General features: G+C 38.5%; 1 protein-coding gene across 11 annotated transcripts in view; it reads right to left on the bottom strand.

Moving 5' to 3' along the window:
• The window catches only part of LOC124595060 (mitogen-activated protein kinase kinase kinase kinase 5), a 307,956-nt gene extending 282,772 nt beyond the window's left edge, over window positions 1-25,184 (bottom strand). For all 11 annotated transcript variants that reach the window (XM_047133627.1, XM_047133632.1, XM_047133629.1 and 8 more), the window contains exons 1-3: window positions 24,947-25,184; window positions 12,285-12,342; window positions 2,342-2,497 (exon numbers count right to left, since the gene is read on the bottom strand). In XM_047133627.1, coding sequence (XP_046989583.1) covers window positions 2,342-2,497; window positions 12,285-12,342; window positions 24,947-25,057 — 325 coding nt within the window. In that variant the 5' untranslated portion in view covers window positions 25,058-25,184. The remainder of the gene's footprint in view (window positions 1-2,341; window positions 2,498-12,284; window positions 12,343-24,946) is intronic.
• Between the last annotated feature and the right edge of the window lie 2,345 nt (window positions 25,185-27,529).

Here is a 27,529-nt window from a genome sequence, read left to right as displayed (position 1 = left end):
ATGGATGTCCACAATCTCAACATGTGATGCTGGAAGTACAGCAGGAAGATATATGGCTGAACTTCCAGCACTTAAAGCACTGCATTGGGGGAGGGATATATGGCTCTACATCACAGCAGTAGACCATCACAGTGACCTTCTCAGGTTAGGTGTCACCCTCGAAGGCCAAGATGAAGGCACCGGTGGCAACCTGATTATCCCTTGGACCCTGATGGACGCGCCGCACGAAATGAACACCTCGCCCACTCTAAATTTGCATGCAGCTTGTCATCAGACTGCAAAAGAAAGTCCCTGTGGAATATAATATCCTGGACCATATTTAAGCTCCTATGTGTCGTGATGGTAACAGAAACAACCCCAACTTGTTACAAGTGAGTAAAGCCTGTGACTGGGCAGAGAATGCTCTTTTTATCGCGACTAACCAAGAGCGCATTTTGGACAGGCCCTCCACCTCCCCAACTTGTCCTCTAAATGCTCTACAAAAACCTGTGACTTCATCGAAACAAAGGAGTCCCAATCAGTTCTCGTACATATGAGGTACTGGGGTGAATAAGGTTCGCTGCCATCCTTAGCCTGCTGTTCCTCCCATGGTGGAGCCTCTTATGACAAGGAATACCTTGGGCCTATTCTAATCCCCAGACCTGCAGGGGGGAGTGTTTGGGATCCGTAACAGGACAGACTAAAAAAAAGACATCAAAGCAATTCAGAGGTGGGCTGCTAGATTTGTTACCACAGGCTCAAACTACACAGAACTGCTATGGTGATGCTCCGGATCTCAAATGGGAATCCCTGGAGGGAAGGCGACATTCTTTTCGAGAAGCACTATTGAAAAAATTTAGAGAACCAGCACTTGAAGCTGACTGGCAAATGATTCTACTGCTGCCAACATACATTATGCATAAGTACCACGAAGATAAGATACAAGAAATTACAGTTCATACAGAGGCATAAAGACACCCTTTTTCCCTCGCTCTCTTTGCAAGTGGAGCAGGAAAGGAAGTGACTAGTAGTGGTACGGGGTACCCTCCACGGCTCACCATACAGTGGCTTGCGGAGTTTCTATGTAGATGTAATTGCTCATTCAGCCAAGCAGGATTGTACAGCAGACTAACGTCCCATGAGTAAGAAAATGGGTTTGTTTTCAGCAAGACAAGTATCCAGACAAGCAGTCTAACAACTTCTGGAGCAAAACAGGCTGTCAGCATAGCAGTCACTCTTCCAGGCTCCCTTGCACAATAGCAGGGATAGGTGCACTAACAGTGGTGGCCCAACAAAAACACTAGACACAGGAGAAGCCCCATGTTGTCTTTTCAGACTAGTCTCAGTTCTGCCTACAGTATCACAATGGACACATCCAGGTGTGGTTTAGAGAAGAATGAACATTGCCAGACTGCTTTAATCACTGTCATATAGACCACTGAGTATACAACATAATCACCTCTGGTTCAAATAGCAGGTGATTTGGACAGAAGCCATTACATTTCTACTATCTCAATACCAATGAATGTAACTGCTGGCTTCACTGGCACTTTCTCCAGATTGTTACCGAAAACTTCTGGTCACAGGTTGCCAAGAGGCTGGCGTACTACCATTTACCAGCCACTATGCTTGATGGATTCTGGTGTACAGAGTTGAAGCAGCAGAAAAGATATACCCATATCTGTCCTCCAAGCTGAGTTCAGCTTGTTGCCCAGTCTAGTTACGACCGTTTATTTGTGCCAGAGGTGGTAGCTCTGTGTACTATGTTTCGCACCCTTACACTCTCAAGTCACCTAAAAACTTAATCTTAGATTCTTCTTACTATTATGTACATGCACAAAATTTTTGACCTCTCCTTCTAAGATTCAAAACTAAATTAATTAAAAATGCCAATACTTACTTTGGAAAGACAGCAAGTTTAATAAAAAAAATTAGAAAGTATTTGGAAAGTATATAGCCCTTGTCAAGTGTGTTTTATAAGACAAGACTCTCAGTGAGCAAATTTATGAACGTCAAGACCTGAAAAACATTATTTACATCTTTTAGACAGGGTGTGGTACTCTATGGAACCGAGGGCTGAGTAATGAGAAAAAAATATACTTAGTAAATGAAAATGACAGGAAAGTGGATATACACAATAAAGAAAAAAAATGAGAAGGTCTTAAAATACAAGAGGAAAAAAAGAATGGCAACTCCTCATAGAATCAGAAAGGAGAAATGTAACATAAAAAACAAAATTATTTTCAAGAGCTGATGAGAACTGTCTCATACCTGTGATATCAAGTCATGAAAATTCAAGCAGGGTACCTACCAAACTTGTAACAGCAACAAGATTTAGAACCAAAATATGATAATGACTTACTGTGATAAATATCTTGAAGAGATCCACCACCACAATATTCCATACAAATCCACAACTTGTCCCTGCGCAAGTAGCTGCCATAATATGCTATAATATTTGGATGGCGACAGTCTTTCATCATCAATATTTCCTGCTGAATGATGCCAAAATCATCACCTGAAAATAGAAAAAAAGGAATCCATGCTTGTTATTACACTCAATACATTACCCACTACTAGGAGCCATGAGTGCTCAGCATTGAATGCCATAGTATATATACATCAATTACTATGACCGTAACTCTGTTCTAAATACTATTCTGTATACCGATATGCCTTATAAGAGACAAAAATAGGTAAAAACTGAGAAGATCAGAGACCAAGTTACCATCAAATTATGCAGGAACACAAAAATAGATACTCAGACAGTCAAATTATTACATTGATTGATTTTAGAGGTAAAGTATGAAAGCAAATGGCTATGCCCAGGAATCTTTGACATTAACATTAGCAGCAATCAAATATCAATATACACCAAAGAAAACTACAGTACTGGTATCTGCTACTTCATTAAACAAATATGAAAAAGTGAAAGAAAGACCAACAACAAGATTTAGAAAGATATCATGGATGTAAATATTAAAGCAGGAAACATGAAAAAAATGTAAACACACAATAAAAATGCCATCCTAGGTAATGACAGGAAAATATTTTATATAATTTTTGAAGTATCATTTTTGTCTTGTTTAGTTGCTTTTCGGTGTTGTGCTAAAAATGAAAGTATAACTGTCTATTACACTGTATTTATCGATAGCCAATGTTACATTTCTTTAAAGTGTTGAAAAAAAAGACCTACATATTGAACCCATTAAATCAAATCAATTAAAGGAAATGTATTTCAGCAACTACACACCGTTGAAAAGTTTTTCAAAAGTAGTAGTAGTAGTAGTAGGTATTCTGCCTTACGACATGTCTTGTCATAGGTTAAGCCTCTTCTACTTCTGTCTGTCCAAAGCCAGTCTTTTCATTTCTGAATATCTGTCTCCTTTGATATTGTCCAGTATCTGATACCTTCTGTTTCCTCTTCCCCTTTTTCTCTCCACCATTCCTTCTATTCCATCTTTTAATAAACAGTCCTTCCTCAAACAATGTCCAATCCAGTTCTGTTTTCTCTTTCTGATGACTTTCAAGCATGTTTCTTTCTTCTCCAACTCTTCTTAATATTTCTTCATTCCTTACTCAGTCTTCCAATTTCCCTTTTTCCATTCTTCTCCATATCCATATATCTAGTGCCTCCAATCTTCTTTCATCTTCCTTCCTCAATGTCCAGATCTCCGCACCATACAGTGCAATGCTCCAGATGTAACATTTGGTAAGTCATTTCATCAGATCTTTGTTTAGCGGTCCACAAAGTAATTTCTGTTTCCTCTTGAATCATTCTTTTGCCATTGAAATTCTTTTCCTCATTTCTGTTGAGCAATACATATCATCCATTATTACACTTCCAAAAGAACTGAAGTCATTCACTTGTTTTATTTCCTCTCGCTCTATTTTCATACAGCATTTTCCTCCCTTTCTCCAGTTACCATGCTTTTTGTTTTCTTCTTGTTAATCTTCAATATTCATATTCTTCTAATTTTGTGTTTAGATCATCTAACATTTGTTCCACCTCTCTTACACTCTCTGCCATCACAACCCTGTCACCTGCAAATCTTATACACTCCACTCTCTAACCCCTATACAAACTCCTCCCCTTCCATCAAAACTTTCATTAATAATTTCCTCTAGACAAATACTGAACAGTGTTGGTGATAAATAACAACCTTGTCTTACACCTCTTCCCAGTTCAATTTCTTCACTCATCACACCTCCTATTCTTACTCTTGCTCTCTGGTTCAAATATAAATTTCTAATTAGCCGTCTAACCCTCCAGTCAACCCCATTTTTCCATAGGATTTCCATCAGTTTGTCCCATCGTACACAGTCAAAAGCCTTCTCAAGATCAATGAACTTAACATACACCTTCCTTTCCTTCTCCGTGTACATCTCCCCTATCACTCTCAGTACCCAATGGCATCTCTACTTCCCACCCCTCGCCTGAAACCAAATGGTTCATCTCCTATTATGCAATTCAACTTTGCATATAGTCTTCCGTTGAGCGTCCTCAGCAAGACTTTGGCTGCATGCGAAATCAGGCTCACTGATCTATGTTCCTCACACATTTTGCTGTTCTTTTTCTTTTCTATAGGTATTAAGATACTTTCTGTAAAGTCCTTTAGCCATTTCCCTGTCATGTATATTTGATTACACAATTCAATCAACTCCCTTTTCCCTTCTTTCTTCAATGGCTTCAACAGTTCCACAGGAATCTCATCAATTCCCATTGCCTTTCCATTTTTCATCTCCTTCATAGATTCTTCAATCTCACTAGTTAGTATTGAGTTTCTTCTGTCATCATCTGCAACTTTATCTTGTTCTTCTACCCCAAGCTCTTCTTCACTTGGGAAGCATGTAGCCATTTAATACATTCTTCCCATCTTATAATTATTTCTTGGGGTTCACTCACCATTTTACCATCTGCTGCCTCTACTTCCTTTAGTCCATTGCTGTTTCTCTTTTTCTCTGACTGGCAAAACCATTGCTTCTTTGTACATCAAATCATATTTTCCTTCTTTCTCTAATTTCTCTATCTTGTCACACTTTTCTGTCAGCCATTTCTTCTTTGCTTTTTCTGTTTCCCTTCTTAATTCATTATTTAACCTCCTGTAGTTGTGCTTCCCTTCTTCTCTGTTTACAGTTTTCCATTTCCTGTGGTCATCCATCTTGGTTATCATATCTGGTGTTACCAATTCTTTCTTTACTTTTTTCCCCTCTCCTTGACTCCAAGCATTTCCTTAGCTGCCTTTTTGATCCCATTTTTAAAATGATCCCATCTTCTTTCTGTGCATTCCATTTCCTGTCCTTGCATCATGATTTCACAATATGCATTCTCTAAGTTTTGACAATTGCCTTTGTCTTTCAGTTTCTCGGAGTTAATGTGATCTCTCTTCTGTCCTTTCCAGGTTATTTTCAATTTAACTAGAACTTCAGCTACTACTAACATTCAAAAGAAAACATTACCATAACTTCAAAGTTCTCTTCAGAAACATTATGCTACCAATACATCAACACTTCACTATTGTGCGGAAACAGCTGTCAGTATTCAATATTTACCTTCAGCACAACAAGTCGCATTTGACAACGTCCGCATTTACTGCTGACATGGAAAGTTGTTTTCACTCTACATTGCTAAAGAATTTGTACCTGTTCAGAATACGCTAATGACTGTGACTTGCCCTTTCAGGTACACTTAAAGGCCTTGTTGACATGTTAGTGTTAATAAGAGTTCATCATTATCTTTCCATCGTTGAAACAAGAACCAAGGGCTGTGAATAGAGTCTCACATGGATTGGTGACCATGTTAATCTAATCTCGTCCTCACAGCAACACAGAGGGAATTGTGGTGCAGGGTGTATCAAAAAGAATCATCCAATTTGACACGTCTTTATTACTCAAGCCAATAAACATATACAATTAATTTTGTTTTCTGATGAATGGAAAACTCAAAAAGTTTTCTTCATACCTTTTCATAGGTGTTCAATAAGCCCCCCCTTGAGATGCACAGCGTATGTCAATGCGATACAAAAAATTCCCACACTGCAGCGAGTATGTCTCATTTTCCAGCTTCCACAGCTGCTGTTATGTGATGTGTCAGTTCATTCATTGTTATTGGTAACGGAGGCACATAAATAGGGTCTTTTATAAACCCCCCAAAAGAAATAATCACATACAGTCAAGTCCGGTGACCTTGGAGGCCAGTAATGTAAGGCTGAATGACTTGGTCCAATGCAACCAATCCATCATTCAGTAATCCTTTGATTTAAAAATTCCCACACTTCCAGATGACAGTGTGGCAGTGCCCCATCCTGTTGGTAAATGATGTCATTTGAATCGGTCACCAACTGTGGGAAATGAAAGTTCTCAAGCATATCAAGAAATGTGCTTCCTGCGACAATGTTCTCGGCAAAGAGAAATGGACCATACACCTTTTCCTGTGAAACGTACAAAACACATTAAATTTTGGAGCGTCCTCTCATGTTGTACAGCTTCATGTGGTTGTTCCGTACCCCATATTCTCACATTACAATGGTTCACCTTTACAATTCAATGGAATGTTGCCTTATCACTAAATACTAAGTGTGAAAGAAAACTGCCATCCTCCATCTTGCCGAGAATGAAATTACAGGACTCCATACATTGTTGTTCATCACCTCCATGAAGAGCTTACAGTAGCTGAATTTTGTATGGTTTCATGTGTAAATGTCGATGCAACACATGCCAGATGGACTTCGGGGAATGTTGAGCTATTCAGCTGCATGGAGAATGGATTTCTGTGGACTCGTTTTGAAACTATGGCAGATATGTTTGACATCTGTGTCAGACACTTGGGGATGGCTGGGTCATTTGCATTTACACAAACAACCTGTTTCTTGGAATTGTTCATGCCATCGTCCAATGCTCTGTGCTGTAGGAGGATCCACATCATACCTAGTATGAAGGTCAGGCTGAACAGTTATTACTGACCCACACTGAGCAAAACATAGAACACAATGCTTTCTGTTGTCCCCCTACAATCTGTTACACTCTCAAGTATTTTTATGTGTTGACCAATTCCAATTGTGATATGTTGAGAATGTAGTCTTACGAGACTACTTTCTTTTAACATTTAAACAATATTTGTGCATTTTTTTTAATTTTTTTTTTCGGGCACTGCTTCATTATAGAGAAGTGTATCATCAATGAAAAGTCTGAACTTACTAACAATATTGTCTGAAAGGTCATTAACATACAACACGAACAGCAAGGGTCTCAACACACTTCTCTGGGCCATGCCCAATGTTACTTCTACATCTGACAATGACTCTCCATTCAAGATAACATGCTGGATATCCCCTACCAAAAAATCCTCAGTCTAGTCATGAATTTTGTTTAATACCACAACTATCATATTTTTGATATTAAGCTTGGATGTGGTACTGAGGCAAATGCTTTTAGGAAACTGAGAAATACTGCAGTTATGTGGCTGCCTTGATCCATGGCTTTCATGCGAGTTAAGTACAAGTTATGTTTCATGCGATGAATGTTTTCAGAATCCATACTGGATGGCATAGAGGAGGCCATTCCGTTCTTGATACCTCATTATGTTTCAACAATTCCGTGGATTGCTTCTCCTATCCTTCTTGTAGACTAGTGGACCTGTGCTTTCTTCCAACTACTGGGTACAGATTTTTGTTCGAGGGATCCATGGTAGATTACTGGAGCTTTTTAATGATTTGAGCTGTTTCTCAACACCACAGACACAAATATCTGTATCACTTATCTTTGCAGTGGCGCAAGAATTAAATTGGGACAATACCCTTTGACTTTCATGTGTAAAGAAACATTTGAAAACCAGGTTCAGTGTATCTACTTTTGCTCTGTTACACTCAATTTCGGTCCTGGTCCCATCCATGAGTGTCTGTACAATAACTTTGATACCTCTAATGGTCTTTAATACGCTAACTGATCAAAAGTATCCAGACAGCTCTATGTAATGAGAATTGGCCACTAGATGTCATAAGAGGCACTCCCACCAGTACAAAAGGAGGTGGGGAATATTGCATTGTGAGTAGAGAACCAGTAACAGCTGAGTGGGTTGATCAGCAGAGCTCAGTGATTTTGAACGTGGACTAGTAATTGGATGTCATCTAAGTAACAAATCCATCAAGGGGCATTTTTACCCTTCCAAAGCTTCCCAAGTTGACTCTTGGTGATTTGATTGTGAAGCGGAAATGTAAAGGAACAACCACAACTAAACCAAAACTATGAAGACCTCACATATTGATGAACAGGGACCATTGAGCATTGCGCAGGATAGCTGTAAGAAAATTACATGAAACCAGAAGAAGGAATCACTATGAGCTCCAAGATACTACCAGCAGTCCAGCTACCACGATGCCTGTACGTAGGGAGTCAACAAGAATGGGATACAATGACTGAGCAGTTCCTTGTAAGCCACACATTTCTGTAATCAACACTAAGCTATGCTTGAAGTGATGTTAAGAGCAATGCCATTGGACAGCAGATAACTGGAAATGGAGTGTTGTCTCATGCTAAACCTTGTGGCAATCCAATGGAAGGGTTTGGGTTTGGCATGTCCCTGGAAAACGTTACCTGCCATCACATTTAGTGTCAACAGTGAAGTACAGGGAAGGTAGTGTTATGGTATGGAGGCATTTTTCCCAGTTAGGGTAGGGTCTCCTTACTAATCTTAAGAAAGCACTACATGTGGAAGGATATGAACACATTTTACATCATTGCATACTGCATATAGTAGAGGAACATTTCACAGACGATGATCGGTTGTATGAGCATGATGATGTACCCTGTCTACAGTACAAACTGTGAGGCAATGGTTTGTGGACAACAATACTCCTGAAATGGATTGGTCTGCCTACGGTCCCGACATGGACCTAATGGTATACCTTTGGGGTTAGTTAAGAGTTTTGGCATTGCTTCAGATTCCAGAGTCCAATATCACTATCTTCTCCAGTTTCGAGTCTTGAGGAAGAATAGACTGCCATTCCTCCACAGACATTAACACACCTCACTGCAAGTGTCCCAAGCAGAGTTAAAGCTGTCATAAAGGGGATGGCATATGAGCAGAATTTCTTTGGGTTTTAAGAGAGAGCCTTTGATAATATTCCACTTCAGCTGTTGCTGAATGTTTGCCCTCTTGACAACCAAATGTGTGTCATTTGGCGTCTCCTTATGCACAGCCCTATATTTTGTTTTTGAGTTCCTTGTTGAGATACTACTGGCTATTGATCTAGTTTGCTAAGAGTATAAATTCTCCCACTTGTTTTAGCTGCCCTTTGTACTTTGGTAATCACTGTCTCAAGGTCACTGATGCCAGTTTCTATGTGGACATCCTCAAAGAGGACAGCTGCGTCAATAGTATCAAACCTCACTTCTTTCCATCATCAGTGTGCTTTTGTTCTACGTAGCTATCAGAGAACGCATTTAGTAATGTTTCAGTTACATTGGGAGGTGAGTCTCGTGAATGATAAAAGGATCTGATTGTAACTTATGCTCATGCTTGCACAGACCATCTCACATGCAATATCAATTTTTATCTCGGTGGATGTAAGTTCCTCATCCACTGTGACAAATACGCTAACTTCATTTACCATTAGCCTATCCTGCCAATACACATTTACATTTTTCACAAAATATCTCACTGCTATCACTTTCAAGTTATAGCCAGCTTTCTGTAACTAGCATAATGTGAACTCCACAGCCTTTTACGAAGCTTCAAACTCTGACAATTTGTTGCAATTGCTTTGGCACTTAATCACTAAGATTTTAATATTCTCACCTACACCGGGTATTTTATCTGGATCTTATACCGACACTTCTGGGTGTCCTATAGCTATTGTTACCTGAACTGGACGGAAAGTTGCCTAACCTAAAAAGCCCTTGCGTACTTCCCACACAGTCAGTCTACTGGGTAGTAGTCTTTGAGTTCTGATATGTAGTCCACACCTGATCCATTTACACATTTAGAGAGAGACTACAGTTTTGAAACTATGGCTAAAATCCAGGGAGTCACAGCCTAGCTTGTCACAGAACTTCGAAGTCTTTGGTCCAGTCCTTCCACTCAAATTAGAACCAGGGAGACAAAATCTGTTCTGGGCTAATGTTGCCAAATGTGACCCACAATGAAACTCTGTGAGCAAGGCTGCTCTTCTCAATTTTCTCTGCTAGTCACTGGAAAGATCCAAGTATGATCTCAGAGCTCACACAACATGCATTAACTGTCTCCTAGACAAAATGGTTGTGAAGGCAATTCTAAAAGAAGTGATTAACTGTATTACTCATGCAGCAGATTTAAATATTCTTCCATTATATGTGATTGCATGACATCACATACCCTGTACTTTGGTTGATTTTCTTACTTATACTTGTATACTACAAAAGTATGCAGTTCAGTTGATGCACCACATTAAAGATTTCTACAAAATGCATCATTTATTGTACAATTTGTTGTGCAGAAGGGTTGAGAAATATTAAGTCAGTGATCAAAACTGTTATAGGAATGGCATTCATCAGAACTGGAGTATTTACATTTGAGATCATATTATAGTTCATTACACGGGGAACAAAATCATTTTTTTAGAGTACACAAGAGCCTCAGCCTTGAGAAATAACGAAGTCAAATTCTAATTTCAACATTCAATAACTATAGTTACAAGCATTAGTAAACTGCTGCCCTCAGATTTATAACATTTTTATAGGGTAAAATGCCAAACAGAGAAATTTCATAAAAATTGCCAATTTCTCATTATTTTGCTAAAAATTACCAGTTCAAGTTATTATTTTCACAAAATAAGCCTGTCCCTAATCATAGGTTTACAATTAAAGAAAGCAGTTCCTAAACCTCATCGTCTGGGGACAGTAAACACTGAGGCCACATTTGCCAACGCTGATGTTTGCTGGAGGTATAACTAACCGCCCCTCCCCTTTTGCCCACACCCAGAAAACCTTAAATCAAAACCATAGTTTGCCAGTGCTTAAAAGACACCTTAAAATACACAGAATTTCAAATAAAAACTGAAATGTAAAAGAAAAAAGATGTGGAAGTTCCTGGCCAATTGAAATTGAGGTGTTCTCTGGAACAATAACCCATAGGCAATTGAAATCCAAATCAGTCAGTAGTTCTTACATATTATACTATTCTGTCACATATTCTGAAACCACAACATTTTGTTTATATCTGACTGAAATTTAGTCATGTATGAGAGTTTGAAATGAATAAGAAAACTACCTAAAAAGTTTGAAGTACTGTATCTCGATCTCAATATATTTTAGTTAAGTTATTGTTCCACAGAATGCCCCAATTGTACAATCACTGCCCCTCAACTGCATTACCACATCACCACACTCCACCTGAAGCAATCTCTCATCCCAGTCAAGCTGCAGTGCCAGTACAATGTAGTCAGCTAGGATTGACCATTCAAGTCTTTAACTGTACAGTGAGGGATTACCTATATTCCTTCCATTATTTGTTTTCCAGCAAAAGCTTCCCACTGCCTTACTTCTCTTCTTCTTCCTGAAACATTTCCTTCTTATGCAGGTCATTCACAAAGCCTATTCCAAGCTTTTCTTTTCACCCACAGTCTATCACATAGCATCTCCCCCTATTGCAGCCCTCTTCGGTTCACATCATCCTTCACCTGGTCTCTCCATCTTGTTCGTGGTCTTCCAATTGGTCTTCGTCCAGATTCTCTCCATTCTAGGCCTCTTCTCAGAAGTCCGTCTCGTCCCGTACCTTTAATGTGGCTAAACCATTTAAGCATATTATTCTCTATAGCTCCTTTTAGGGGCTTGATAGATCTGCAAGATATTTTATATTGTTTCATTCTTTATCCTGACCCTTCTCGTCTTACCCAGCAGAATGCGCATCTCCATTTCTTGTATTCTGCTCAGGTCTACCTTTGTCCAAGTCCAACATTCTGAGCCACAGGTCAAAACTGGCACATAATATGACTTATACATCATGAGCTTGCCTTTGGCTGGTATTTTTCCATTTCTAATCATGTCCGATACATAACAATAAAATTTCAAACAATATTTTATTCTCTACAAAATTTCTTGCTTGATGTTTCTTTTCTTGGTTAATTTACTTCCTAGACTCATGAAACCATTTACTCAGTTAATAAGTTTTCCATCACAAATTACGTTCTTCATTTTCCCTGTGGATTTTCTTTGACATCTTCATTGACCCATTCACTTTCAACAATCAAACGAGTCTCGGATTGCCTTACTTAACTTGGTTTCATGCTTTTAATTTTAATGAAGCAAGTGCCAATAAAGAGTAATCTTACCAGGTTCCAGCTTTATCACTTTGATGGCAGCAAGTTCATTTGTAGATATTCTCTTTGCCTGGAAAAAATAAAAGCAAACATAAATTTGAGAAAAACAATATTAACTATAATGTTATACAATTTACTGATAAAAAATATCTCTTTGATATTGTCATTAAACTTAGACACAAACTGTTGCTGCAAAAACTTCAAGAGTGTTCAAAAATTTTGTTGACTCTAAATTATCACTAGGCAACTGCGAGTAGAGTGAGTGGGTATATATGTGGCTACCCACAGATTTCCGAGTTTTCTGATGCCCAGATATCCCAACAGCAACTTGGTGACTAGTTTTTGGCAATTAGCATTGCAGTTCAGCCTGTTCTCTTGGAAATTCTGTCATATGCAAGAACCCATATTATTAATTTTCTTTTACCCAAACATGTTTCATCTATTTATGTACTATCATAAGTGAGTTTTTATTTATTTTCTTTCTCACATGACGACATCAGTGCTGCATGTTGGTAGTTTTATATCTATCACGCATTCAACAGCTTGTCATACGCTGTGGCCTTGCTTTCTTGTTTATTATGTGTTGACAAATGTATTCCTTTTGCTATTGTCCTTTTGCTATTATCTGTTATATACACATTGTGTGATGCATGGTAGCAGAAATCTTGTGTTTTGTTGATACAATACGTCAAATGATCATGCAACAGCTAAAAATGGTAACAGCAAAAGACTTAAGTGTTTCAACGTACCATAAACAAGAGATGCAAAGGCACAGCATAAAAATAAAATAAAAAACATGAAAAGCTGCAGAATGCATGGTAGATTTAAAACTACCAATATACACTGATGGTCTCATATGAGAAAGACACCAAATAAAAACCCACTAACGACAGCACATAAAGTGGTGAAGCATGGTCGGGTAAACAAAACTAATGAAACTCTCTCCAATCTTCTTAGCAAGCATGGAAAATAAGAAGAGCTACAACATCTAAAAAAGGATTACTTCAGCCTGTTCTTTTTGTTTAAATGATCATGTTAGACACTGGTCACAAAAGTCAGTGTTGTTCTGTCTATTCAGTAACAAAGCCAAAAACAATTTGATTCACAAAATCTAGCACAGTTCCTGCTATATACCGTATCAACCACAACAAGTAGGTCACTTTACATTTTACATAAGCAAATAATACACTTACATACATGACCTCAATATTTGTACAAACTGTGTGGCTAATGCATTCTATGTAATAGCCTTCATACAATAAAACTAATTAACACTCAAGAAGAATAGCGATGAAAAACTAAAACACTTATTTGGACATCATGTCACTTGAAACTAAGGTTTGTAAATACATGAGTAAATCTCACTAATTAACTTGTGACTTCTTATCTGTGTTGTCACAGGATGTTCATAACCACTACACTGCACAAGCTTTCTTTCTTTCTTTTTTTTCCCCTACTTCTCAGTGATGACACATTCATGCAGATCTGTAAAGGGCCCCTTAAGAAATTTATAACAAACATATCATCACAATTAAAATATACAATTAAACACAAAATTAAATTTAGTACAAAGCATCCACATTAAGCATGAATAAATAACTAGGAATGAAAGTGACTGTACTACAGAATGGAACAAAACAGAATCTTAAAAACAATCAGAAATCATTTCTGTTCAACAATTTCCAAAACAATTTAAGAGTCTCTTAAATTAGAGGTCTATTTCTTTACTGGGAAATACGAAAGCGTCCGATCCCGCCTGTCTGCTTTGACCCATGACGTCACAAATATGACAGAAACGACCATAAACCATGATTCCAATATGGCGCATATAAAGTCGTTACGTACACATTATCAGGACAAAAATACATCGAAAAACAAACACACACCCTTTCCACAAAAAGCCTAATGGCACTAACGGAACAAGTGCGGGAAATGGGGTGTTTTTTGGGTAGGGGCAAACTAAATTTTAAAAAATTTAGACACCCACCCCCACACAAAAAAAAAACACACACAAAACTCCCCAAATACCACTAAACACACAGTATCATCTGGAATTGGACACTTCCCTTGACCTATATAGCTCAACAGCAGTTTCCGATCCCATAAATCAGGATCAAACACTTCCCTTGGCCTATATAGCTCAAAAACATCTCCCGATACCAATACCAACATACACAGCCACACATTGGGATTGAACACTTCCCTTGACCTGCGCACTGATAATTTTATCCATCATATCCATTCCTGAACAAAAACAACAACCGATTAATTTTACTAAAATTACCACACGACGTACAGCCAACAACACTAAATTAACCTTCACACAAAATTGTTAACTCAGTGAAAAGAGTTTCAGTAGTTTCATTCCACTACAAACACAGCCGACACTCGAACAATTCTGGATAATGAGCAAAAGCAAACTGAGCCCATTACACCACACAAACGAAAACTCTGAACATCCCACCAGAGAGCACAACAAACCACAACACGATGATATCTACAAATACGCCACACTCACAAACCAAACTCCACGCCGTCATGACGTCACACGCGACAACACCCTTACGTCACGGGTCAAAGCTGACGCGTGGGATCTGACTCTTCTGTCGACCCCTTTACTGTATATAGTTTTCAGCTGCTCTTTGAAGGCACTATGAATCTCACTTTCTTCCAGAACATCCATTAATCCATCCTACTCCAATCTATGCAGTACCTTCAAATATTCCTGAATGCTGCTAGTATTATGAATGTAATGGCATAGATGTGCACTAAATTGAATTCTTAAATTGTTTTAGGCATTTACTCTAATGTACTATAAGTACACACTTTTAACTACGTAAACACCAGTTGTGGTACAATGGTCCACTCACGATTACACTACATGTAAGGAAGAATCATGATCAATAATATATTGTTGACCTGTTATTCTCTGATGTACATGTCTTGCATTCTTATCCCGGTTGCCCGTTGATTAATTTAAGCCTCCAAGTGCGGAACATAAATCTACTCCTGACACTGACAACACCCATTGACCCTATTACCATCATAAAAGACACAGCTTTACAAAAATGTTATTATTTTTAATCTATTTCTGTGCCATAATACATTACATCTTGAAAATATATGAATATTGACAGACTGCAAATTTGTTGTACTCACTGTTACTCTGATACTATGTATATCTTTGTATGCAGAGGCTTGAAAATGGCACAGAAACTAAAATAGTAATGGTACAACAAAAACAGTTACAGCTAAATGTGAAAATAATGTCACATAAAGAATTTATAGAGCCTGTTATTACAACACGTTAATGGTGGTGGTGGTGGTGGTGGTTAGTGTTTAACGTCCCGTCGACAACGAGGTCATTAGAGACGGAGCGCAAGCTCGGGTTAGGGAAGGATTGGGAAGGAAATCGGCCGTGCCCTTTCAAAGGAACCATCCCGGCATTTGCCTGAAACGATTTAGGGAAATCACGGAAAACCTAAATCAGGATGGCCGGAGACGGGATTGAACCGTCGTCCTCCCGAATGTGAGTCCAGTGTGCTAACACGTTAATGTTCGGGATAGTTGGAGTAAAGCATTATCCAGAGCCAGCATTTGTCTAGCTGCAGTTTGTAAACCAATTTAAACTACACTAAAACTTAGCAATAGAAATGACTCTTGACAGGCAAGGATCAAATGATAATGGCTCTCGTGACTACCACCCTGCCAAGTTCGAAAAGATGTCAACTCCCAAAGATGACACTTGTCTGAACTTCACAAAAATTTCATGCTTGAATGTAGACTCAGTCATCACCACAGTTCTATGCCGAGCACGGAGAAAAGGTATACTACTGTCCTGATTTAGATTTGCAAAACTGGGGAGGTAGCTCAAATGTGAAACAGCGACACAGGTCAACCATGTATCCTGCAACTTTCTTTACATTGTGCTGAAGAGGAAGAAAAGGGGGTGAATTGGCAGCTGACTGAGTATAGGATCCTTTCTCTTCTGGGTTATGGAAGGGCATGTATAATGAAGTAACACAGAAAAGTGTAGGGTCTCTCTCTTCATACTGTTGTGCAACGTTTCTTCATCCATATTAAAGTTGTAAAACCAATGCCAGCAAAGCAAATGACATAATTTATCACAAATAGCATTAGAAACCATCAAAGGTGGACAATGGGAACAGGAAAGGGGGGGGGGGGGGGTACAATGTTGCCCAGGCCAGATTTGCAAGAAAGTAGTGGGAGAGAAGAATATTAAGGGTTAACGTCACATTGATGATACTGTCATTATGCTTGGATAAAAAAGAATGGGAAAGGACTTCAACCATGTCCTTTTCAAAAAAACCTTCATGTTGATGGCCCAATGGTGTTTTGAACACTGCTGCTTTGGGAATTCAGCAGAGTTTGTTCTCGTGAATGAGAAGGATAGAGAGATAAATTTGAAGTTCCTGGTAACTAACAAGAGAACAATCCTGAAAAGTGAAGTTTAATCTATAGTCAAAATTTGATAACTGAGTATTATTTTTACTGACTGATATAGTTTGCTATCAACTCTCCTGCTGGTCTAGACCTTGCTCTTCTAGCCTCACTATTCCACAACACAGAATGTTGAATCATCATATGTGAACAAACATACAGTTTAGAGACTCCATTTAAGAGGTAGTTGTTGGAATCCCTTTCAAGCCCTCCAGATTATGGTTTTTGATGAAGGCAGATGCTAGGATGGTTTCTTTGAAAAAGATATGGCCTGTTTCCTCCCCCATTCCTTTCTCAAGCCAAACCTGTGGTCTGGGGCTGGAAACCTTAATCTTCCTCCTTCCAACTGCACATCCAGCTCTTACGAAATCACAGTCCACAAGGGTATAATTTGGAAAATAAATAAACCTAGATGCTACCCAACGCCTGAAAAAATAAACCTAGATGCTACCCAACACCTGAAACCACTTTCCACATTTCTTGATGCAAAACTCTAGTCCTCAGGTTATAATACAATTTCCATCCCTACCTAAAACAGAGTTGTTATTTGCCTCTTACGCCATCAAGACAATTAACAGATGTAGTACTCAGTGGTAATTTTCAGTCCAAAAACTGTTTTGATGCAGTTCTATCTATCCTGTGCAGGTCTTCTCAACTCTGCTTTAAGTACTGCAACCTACAGTATTTCAACCTGCTTACTATATTCGAGTCTCGGTCTGCCACTTCAGATTTTCTACATTCCTTGACGCCTCACGATATGTCCTACCAACCCAATCTTACTTTTAGTCAAATTGTGCGATAAAGCTTTTTATTAACTATTTTGTACCTGTCCATTGTTTCCAGATCTAACCACCTAATCTTTAGCATTTCAAATGTCTTTTCTTTCTAGTTAGTACATTTCACTTTCATTGAATGTTGCACACCAAGTATTTTTAAAACAAACTTTCTTAAAACACAAATTTACATCCAGTATTACGATATTCTTCTTCATAAAAGCTTCTCTTGCTATTGCCAGTCTACTTTTTATATCCTCCATACTTCTGCCGCTGTCAAGCACTTTGGTAGCCTAATAGCAGACCTCATCTCATGTTTAATATCTCACCTCCTAACCTAATTTTGCAGCATCATCTCACCTCATTTTAATTGCATTCCACTATCCTTACTTTTACTTTATTGATGTCCATTTTATAACCACTTTTCAAAATATTGTCCATTCTGCTCAACTTATGTCCCATGTACATCCCCGTCTCTTGCAGAATCACTACGCCACTGGCCAAGAGTTTTTAATTCTTCTGCCCAGACTTTAATTCCATTTGTATATTTGTCCTTAGTTTTCTTTACACTTACTCCTTGTACAGATTGTAAAAAAAGAGAGGGGCTGCGACCATGCTTCACCACTTTCTCAACTACTGCCTGATTCTCATGTCTTTTGATATGTATAACTGCAGTCTGGTTAATGTATAGCCCGTAGATAACATTTGGTTCCCTGTATCTTATCCACAGAACTTCCAAATTTCAGAGTTTATTTCAGTTACACTGCCAAAAGCCTATTACTGAGAAAAATATTGATAACTAGCAACTACTTCTCAGAGTATAAATTATTACTGTGCCTGGTTATTGTATAACCCATAGATAACGGGTGGACAGAAGCGTCCGATCCCACGCGTCAGCTTTGACCCGTGACGTAAGGGTGTTGTCGTGTGTGACGTCATGACGGCGCGGAGTTTGGTTTGTGAGTGTGGCGTGTTTGTAGATGTCGTCTTATTATGGTTTGTTGTGCTGTCTGGTGGTATGTTCAGGGTTTTCGTTTGTGTGGTGTAATGGGCTCAGTTTGCTTTTGCTCATTATCCAGAATTGTTTGAGTGTCGGCTGTATTTGTAGTGGAATTCATTTCAGTGAGTTACCGATTTTGTGTGAAGGTTAATTTAGTGTTGTTGGCTGTACGTCGTGTGGTAATTTTAGTAAATTGTTTGCTTTTGCTCATTATCCAGAATTGTTCGAGTGTCGGCTGTATTTGTAGTGGAATTCGTTTCAGTGAGTTAACGATTGTGTGTGAAGGTTAATTTAGTGTTGTTCGCTGTACATCGTGTGGTAATTTTAGTAAAATTAATCGGTTGTTGTTTTTGTTCAGGAATGGATACGACGGATAAAATTAAGTGCGCAGGTCAAGGGAAGTGTTCGATCCCAATGTGTAGCTATGTATGTTGCTACTGATATCGGGAGATGTTTTTGAGCTCTATAGGCCAAGGGAAGTGTTTGATCCTAATTTATGGGATCGGGTGCTGCTGTTGAGCAATATAGGTCAAGGGAAGCGTCCGATTCCAGATGATATTGTGTTCAGTGGTATTTGGGGAGTTTTGTGATGTCGGTTTTTTTTTTTTTTTCGCCATTTTGTGTGGTTTTGTATGGGGGTGGGTGTCTAAATTTGTTTATATTTAGTTTTCCCCCACCCAAAAACACCCCATTTCCCGCGCTTGTCCTGTTAGTGTCATTAGGCTTTTTGTGGAAAGTGTGTGTGTTTGTTTTTCGATGTATTTTCGTCCTCATAATGTGTACGTAACGACTTTATATGCGCCATATTGGAATCGTTGTTTATGGTCGTTTCCGCCATATTTGTGACGTCATGAGTCAAAGCAGACGAGCGGGATCGGACGCTTCTGTATTTCCTAGATAACATTTGGTTCCCTGTATCGTATCCACAGAACTTCCAAATTTCAGAGTTTATTTCAGTTAACACTGTCAAAAGCCTATTACTGAGAAAAATATCGATAACTAGCAACTACTTCTCAGAGTATAAATTATTACTGTAAACCCACACAAAATGTTAATTTTGAACAATTCATTTCATGTCACAAATTTCATTTCACCTCTTAGAACCTGGCATGATCTGTTTTTCATGCAATTTCCGATATATTCAGTGTGGTTGTTATTCCAACTTATGGTTTGTGTTATATTGGTTTCACACTAACATCAATTTCATAACTACAATTCCATCCTTTGATTTATGAATATTGTGGAAATTCAGTTCATTTGCACTATTAGCTTTCAGAATTTATGAATGTGTTCACTTGCATTATAACTTAGTGGGCTTTTAAACAGCAGTTATTGTGGAGAGGAGACACTACATGTAGCCTGCCTTACAGCTATTTAAGGCATTCAGATATTCCTTCAAATGCAGCAAGTCCATATACAAAACAGGAGGAAAATTAAATCAATTACACCCACTTTTTTCAGCACTGTGCCCAATTCTGCTATCACTGTAGCTCCACTCAATGAACTGTGGCTCAAATCTGGATCTCAGATTTTTGATCAGTATTCCATAAACTACGAGACAAAGCACAAGAATGAGAGTCCTAGTCCAGCACTGGACCAGAACAGTGAGAAAAATGTGAGAAAATAAATTTTTGTGGATCTGTAAATAACTCTGTTTGCACTGCCTACTGAAATATAATTTAAGTACAGCATATGACATTGTAATTTTATCAGAGACAGCAAAGGACTTGGAAGGGCAGTTGAACGGAATGGACAGTGTCTTGAAAGGAGGATATAAGATGAACATCATCAAAAGCAAAACGAGGATTATGGAATGAAGTCGAATTAAGTCGGGTGATGCTGAGGGAATTAGATTAGGAAATGAGACACTTAAAGTAGTAAATGAGTTTTGCTATTTGGGGAGCAAAATAACTGATGATGGTCGAAGTAGAGAGGGTATAAAATGTAGACTGGCAATGACAAGGAAAGCGTTTCTGAAGAAGAGAAATTTGTTAACGTCGAGTATAGATTTAAGTGTCAGGAAGTCATTTCTGAAAGTATTTGTATGGAGTGTAGCCATGTATGGAAGTGAAACATGGACAATAAATAGTTCAGACAAGATGAGAATAGAAGCTTTCGAAATGTGGTGCTACAGAAGAATGCTGAAGATTAGATGGGTAGATCACGTAAGTAATGAGGAGGTATTGAACAGAATTGGGGAGAAGAGGAGTTTGTTTCACAACTTGACTAGAAGAAGGGACCGGTTGATAGGACATGTTCTGAGGCATCAAGGGATCACCAATTTAGCACTGGAGGGCAGTGTGGAGGGTAACAATCATAGAGGGAGACCAAGAGATGAATAAACTAAGCAGATTCAGAAGGATGTAGGCTGCAGTAGGTACTGGGAGATGAAGAAGCTTGCACAGGATAGGGTAGCATGGAGAGCTGCATCAAACCAGTCTCAGGAGTGAAGACCACAACAACAACATCGAAACAAAGAATTTAATTTTGTAATGGCGGTAGCTGGTACAAATACAATAGAGAAAACAATATTTCAGGAGGTTTACATTATGTTCACTGTATCCAATACAATGATTACAGTAAGAAAATTTGGGTCAAGCGATGTTCCCAATTCCACCATCGGCTTCGACCCTGACATAAGTGTATTGTCTCGTGTAGTGTGACATCATTATTACATGGTGTTTTTGAGTCAGGTCGTATTTGTAGATGGCATGCTGCAGTATTTAGTGGCACACACTTGTGGTGGATGTTATGTTTGAAGTTGTTTGTGTTATGTGTGGTAGAGGGTCATTTGATTTTGTGCAGTCGTCCTGTGAAGTTGTGTTGGAAGAGTTTGCAGCTTCACTAGTGGGTTACTTTGATTTATTGTTGCATATGTTTAAGCAGTTATGTTTGTGTTAGGTATGATTAGCATCATGTGTTATGTACGGTCCAAAAATTAACAGTGTTTTCCTTTTTTATTAGCAATGGGTACAGTGGAGAAATTTAATTGTCATTCGTTCCTCATCGTACTGGGGGAAGATACAATAAAGTTTTTGGAGGGCTCTGGCTTCATTGCCGAATATGTGTGGTACCGTGTGTACTGAAAATATGAAGTTGACCATAGTCCCAGAGACCTGTATATGCAGTAGCGTCGCAGTCAAAACCCAATGAGGAATGTGGTTGGTTGAGGAAGTATCTTGTTTTGTTCTTTGAGGACTTGTGTGTGTGTGTGTGTGTGTGTGTGTGTGTGTGTGTGTGTGTGTGAGAGAGAGAGAGAGAGAGAGAGAGAGAGAGAGAGAGAGAGAGAGAGAGAGGGGGGGGGCCAGTTTGTTTCGGTTTAATTTCTTGTGTGTATTTTAACTGGTCAAGTGAATCTGAGGGTTTAGGGTTTTTGATTTCCTTGTGGGTTTTTTGACATCATCAACTGCATTTGACCTATGTACGTCAATTGAAATAACCGATGCCAGGATTTCTGACTAGTTTGGGTTGTAGGTGTCGATGGCTTTGTCTAACTATACAGGTCGAGTGAAATTTGCAGTACTGGTTTTAAACCTGGTTGTTCGGGTTTTTTGGGACCGAGGCTTCATTTGAGCTAGATAGATCAAGAGAAATGTATGATTCCTGCAGTTGAAGTTTTTGTACCATTATGTCACGTGTTGAGAATTTTTTGTGTTTTATTCTGCAGATGATATTTGCTTTGGGCTGATGTTGCTTTTCGTATAATTGTATATTTAGTGTGTCCCTGCCCCAAACCCCATACTTCCTGCTGATATCCTGTTAGTTTCATTTTATGGCTGAAACAAAATATTGTGTCTTTTTATTTTTGTAGCTTGTGTATGAGGTGGCATTATGGTCACCGAACTGGATATGCTGGAAGTAGGGATGTCTGCTATCTTGATGACATCATGGGTAAAAGCAAACAGGTAGAATCAGATGCTTCCATAATGCTGAAAATTTAATACAGCCAGTTAATTAGAGTCAGTAGAGTTATGTAACTGAGATAATTAGCCTAAATGATGGTCTGGATACTACTAGCACTCTTCCACAGTTACGAATGAATGTTATTGATGATGTTCCTTCATATAGTTTAGATCTGTGTAGTTGATGGTGTTGTCATGAAAGAAAATATGCTACTGGGGAATGTAACAGATGCTACTCTGTGTGTACCTGTTTTGCAAATGGTTGTTATGCTGAATGACTGGTTATAACAGAAAGTTATTACTTACTCTTTGACTGTGTCCTTACTTTGTGCATCTGATTACAGTTCATGCACGAAAGTACTCAACGAGTACATAAAATCTAACAGCAATACTGAATCATTGACGAAAGGTGCTGAAAATGTGTTTGAACTGAAAAAATAAACCGAGCAGAAGACAATCTACAGATACATATCAAATTTGCCAAAATGTCAATAAATGGTTCTTCTGTTGTTTTATAAAACCTGAAAGTGAATGTACATGGTGTAGGAATGTACTCAGTGTAGGAGTGAGACTTCTCTCAAACTTCTAGAATGACTTATGGCATAGCCTACAACTGTAGGTGCAACAAGTATCAGTTTGTGATTGAAATATCAAATATGTAATAATCAGATGATGATGATTATGATGATATGCAAGAAAGACCAGAAGTTATATCTTTTATAAAGAATTATTAATAAAACAAAAACTAAGCACATATTAACTACTCCATGAGTTGAAGGTACATCAGTATAGCTGACATAATTATCTCAGGACAGACAAAGAAACAGACTGCAATCGTCCATCACTCATACTGCTATTCATTATAAGTCAAGACACAATCATGAGGGAGCAATAAAGTCACTTGAAACACTAGATTTTTCCTTTCCCTCCCATAGTCATTCCTCTAGGAATGTAGCTTTACAGTAATGACAGCTTTATCTGAAACAGGAACGATTCTTACATAATTTGTCAAAAACAGACTGAATACACCATTTTTCTTGGTCTTAATTCAGTGTTCCCAACACAAGGCAGACTTCCATATCACAAATAAATTACCCTGGCAATTCACAATAGATATATTCACGAACTCTTTATATGAAGCTGCTATGAACACTTTCTAGTGACAGACACTTGCAACAGTCGGAAAAGAGCAAAGCCAGAGAGTAAAATAGTGTTTGCTAAGGTCTACTACAGTACTACTGAAGTCAGTATTCTTTGATCACTGCATAGGCTGCTGGACACACAACATTATATCTGGATGGAATAAAAATGTGACTAACAGCTATTAAGTTGTTTCTGGGACAGCTACGATAGGAACAACCAATCAGAACACAAGCTTGGTCATACATTATGTCCAGTGCACAGATGTCATATCACTCTTCGATCTCAGATGCAGCAGTGAATGACAACTAGGGTATGCGATGTAATTATTTGTTCTTTTATGCTTTGTTTCTCAGTTAGAACAACATATGTTAACAGAGAAACTACACATGAACTCAATATGGAACCACACAGCAGCTGCTATCGGAGCCATATTGCACCAAAACAAAAACAGCATATCGACATCATACCCCACCCATTTTCCATGCTCACTTTGTTATTCTGATAAGATACTATAGCGACTCAAAGTCCTCTGATTTCTATACCAATTAATTCCTCGCACTTCTAGTCTGAAACTAGGATGCCAAGAAAAGGAGAGCACACGCTACATAGCATACAAATTGAACATCAAGTAGCAAATGATGTCTTGTAAAGAATACAAGGAGCAGAACATGATATATTTAAGGTACTACAACCATTAGAAAATTAAACCACAAGAGTTAAGCGGGAAATCCATTAAATTTCAAATAACCATCAATACCTTAAAGAAGTTGAACAATAGGCCCTACTACTAGTGACTATAGAAAAGAAACAATCAGAGCATTAATTGCTGCAGAGAATCAGCAGATGTATGGAATAAACAAGGCGAAAACGTAATATGAAACCATTTAGAGAAATTAAAAGGGCACTGTACTATGTTCACTAAGAAAACCTTTCAGAATGGATTTATCGTTCACTTTTTTTATAACTGGGCAAGGAATACAAAATGTCGAATGAAGCCTATTTATGACTATGACATCGATATAGCAGTTACTTACAGATGTTTACACTTCACGTACTGATATCACATTCCTACTTAACTTGGGGGCAGAAACATCTCACTTCACACTGAACGTACATTTCCTCGGTCTGTAAATGAATTTTCCCTCATCTCTAACGGTTTGCACAGCTCAATCACAGAAAAGTCTGTTCTTAACTACTCTTAACACTTGCCAAACAATGTACTTACATCAAAACGTCAATTTCAACTTTCTCAATCTGTCAGTGCAACACAGAAACTGAAAAATCACGATCATGCTCCACAAACTAAGAGGTCACTTTGTTTCATTCAGTCACACTTAATTATTAGGCGTGCTGTAATAACTTGGTAAACTAAAAAAGATTTTTGGGGTACGGAACCTTGTAAACATCTCCATATGTCCCGCTTCCTATGCGCTGAATCAACTCATATTCATCTTGTGGGTTTCTTCTGCTTATATCCGAAGATAACACTCCACTTCCATGAGCCATTGTTTGAATTATGACATTACACACAAATCCACATGAAACTAACACAAATAGAATTATCCTGCCTCCACAACCGTAAACTTAAAAGCCCAGGGTGGCAAACACAAAAACCTAACCACCAACCACACATTTGCTGTGATCAGACTGTCAAAACACCAAAGATATAATAACCTCATATTACTAATCAAGATAAACCAGCACAAAAACTAGCCTTGATCGTTGAACGGGAAAAATTCAAATGTATTAGTATTGTATGCTGCACAGACATTAATTTGATCTAGCATTTACTTTGTATTGCTTGTCTAACACTCCATATAAAGCAGACTCCTACATTAGGTATATTGATAATTTTTACTTTTTGGACCTTTGACTACAACTAAATGAAATACAATTTTCGTGCCTTGCACATTTCGCCTTTACTATCTGCAAGGCCTCTTCAGTGACAGGTTGCGTGGACGATTTTCTACATATTATGTTTCTCTTCCATTTTTGGTGCCGTTCCTCTTCTCATAATTGTCACTTGGGGTTTCTCCACGGCACCAAAAATGGAACAGAAACACAATATGTAGAAAATCATAGACGCAATCTGCCACTGAAGATGCTATGCAGAGAATAAAGGCGAAACGCGTCAGGCATGAAACTTGTGTTTCATTCAGTTGTAGTCAGACAGAGCAGAAAGCAGAAATTATCAATATACCCTAATATTACACGCAACTGAGAAAGACAGGATTACAGAAGTTGCAGAATGCAACATGTTTACTTCTAATTTTGGTTTAACAGTTTGAGGAAAAATGTTACCTCACGGAAGCGAAATTCCTGAGAATATTTTTATGCTTGTAACTGGTGTAACGTCTGTAGTGTGTGTGTGTGTGTGTGTGGGAGAGAGAGAATAATAATTAAGTGTAATAATTGAAGCAGTATTTGACTAAAGAAGTTCGTTTGCCTGGAAGTACATTAGGGTAAATTTTCCGTGCCCACTTGCTAATAATTTTTTAAACATAGTATAAAAGAATTTGGGAAACCGGAATGTCAAAATACTAGTCGGACTTTCACTTCGTCCCCTTGAATAAGCAAATTTAGTGAGGAACTGATCCAACTACTAAAATATTGCTGTCATATCCCATGCAACAAATTTTGCTCTAAATCTTGAAACAGAGCTCAAAGTCGTACATTCAGCCTCACATATCCACAGAACAAGAAGGTTTTGTTGAAGGAAAAGGAACTCGTGAACATTCCCCCTTTTTCACCGGTTTCCTTGACGATAAGAAATTCTTCAGCTGTGTTGTCTGGGAAAAATTGTGGCAGGTGCTCACAGAGTTCAGTGTCCCACCATATGTGATGGCACTGGTCAGATGTCTATACAATACCCGCCTTACAGCTGTGAAGACAAGAGGTGGAACATATGATTTTTTCAATGTATTTAAGGGTGTCAGAGTAGGTTGTGCCCTGTCACACCAGCTGTACAACAACTGCAACATGTGGTGAGGACAGCTCTTGGTAATTGGTCTAAAAAGATCTCAGTCGGCGAAAACACTAGAAAAAACCTCCAATAAGTCGATGACAGCGTGCTTTTAGCCAGCATCAAAGACGAACTGCTGAGCTAATATAAAAAATAAAGGACATTAGTCTTTTATACGGTTAGACACCTACATCAGCAAGTTCACGATGATGATAATTGATTGAGGAGCACAGATCCAGCTCACAGCTCGTTTAAAGGAACTGAAAGTCACGCATTCTTTTGCCTACCTTGTGTCAACCATTTGTGATACAGGAAGTTACAAAGATGAGACAAGAAAGCAAATCAGGCCAGAGCGAATGGCCATGAAAAATCTCACCAAGATCTGGAAGAACAGAGTGATAACGAATGGCACAAAGTTCCAGCTTGCTGAAACATTCATGTTTTCTGTCTTGTTTTATGGTTGCGAAAAGTAAGTCCTCGAGGCAAATTTCTGTACAAATTGTAAATAGCCTCTCACTCCCTGTATTTTACCCCTGCCACCTTCAGAATTTGAAAGAGAGTATTCCAGTCAACATTGTCAAAAGCTTTCTCTAAGTCTACAAATGCTAGAAACGTAGGTTTGCCTTTCCATAATCTAGCTTCTAAGATAAGCCGTAGGGTCAGAATTGCCTCATGTGTTCCAATATTTCTACGGAATCCAAACTGATCTTCCCCAAGGTCGGCTTCTACTAGTTTTTCCATTCGTCTGTAAAGAATTCGCGTTAGTATTTTGCACCCATGACTTATTAAACTGATAATTCGGTAATTTTCACATCTGTCAACACCTGCTTTCTTTGGGATTGGAATTATTATATTCTTCTTGAAGTCTGAGGGTATTTTGCCTGTCTCATACATCTTGCTCACCAGATGGTAGAGTTTTGTCAGGGTTGGCTCTCCCAAAGCTATCAGTAGTTCTAACGGAATGTCGTCTACTCCCGGGGCCTTGTTTTGACTCAGGTCCTTCAGTGCTCTGTCAA

Source organism: Schistocerca americana, chromosome 2 (assembly GCF_021461395.2).
Source record: "Schistocerca americana isolate TAMUIC-IGC-003095 chromosome 2, iqSchAmer2.1, whole genome shotgun sequence".
NCBI lineage: Eukaryota > Metazoa > Arthropoda > Insecta > Orthoptera > Acrididae > Schistocerca > Schistocerca americana.
The sequence above is the reverse complement of the archived record's forward strand: the minus strand, read 5'-3'. Positions and strand labels throughout refer to the sequence as shown.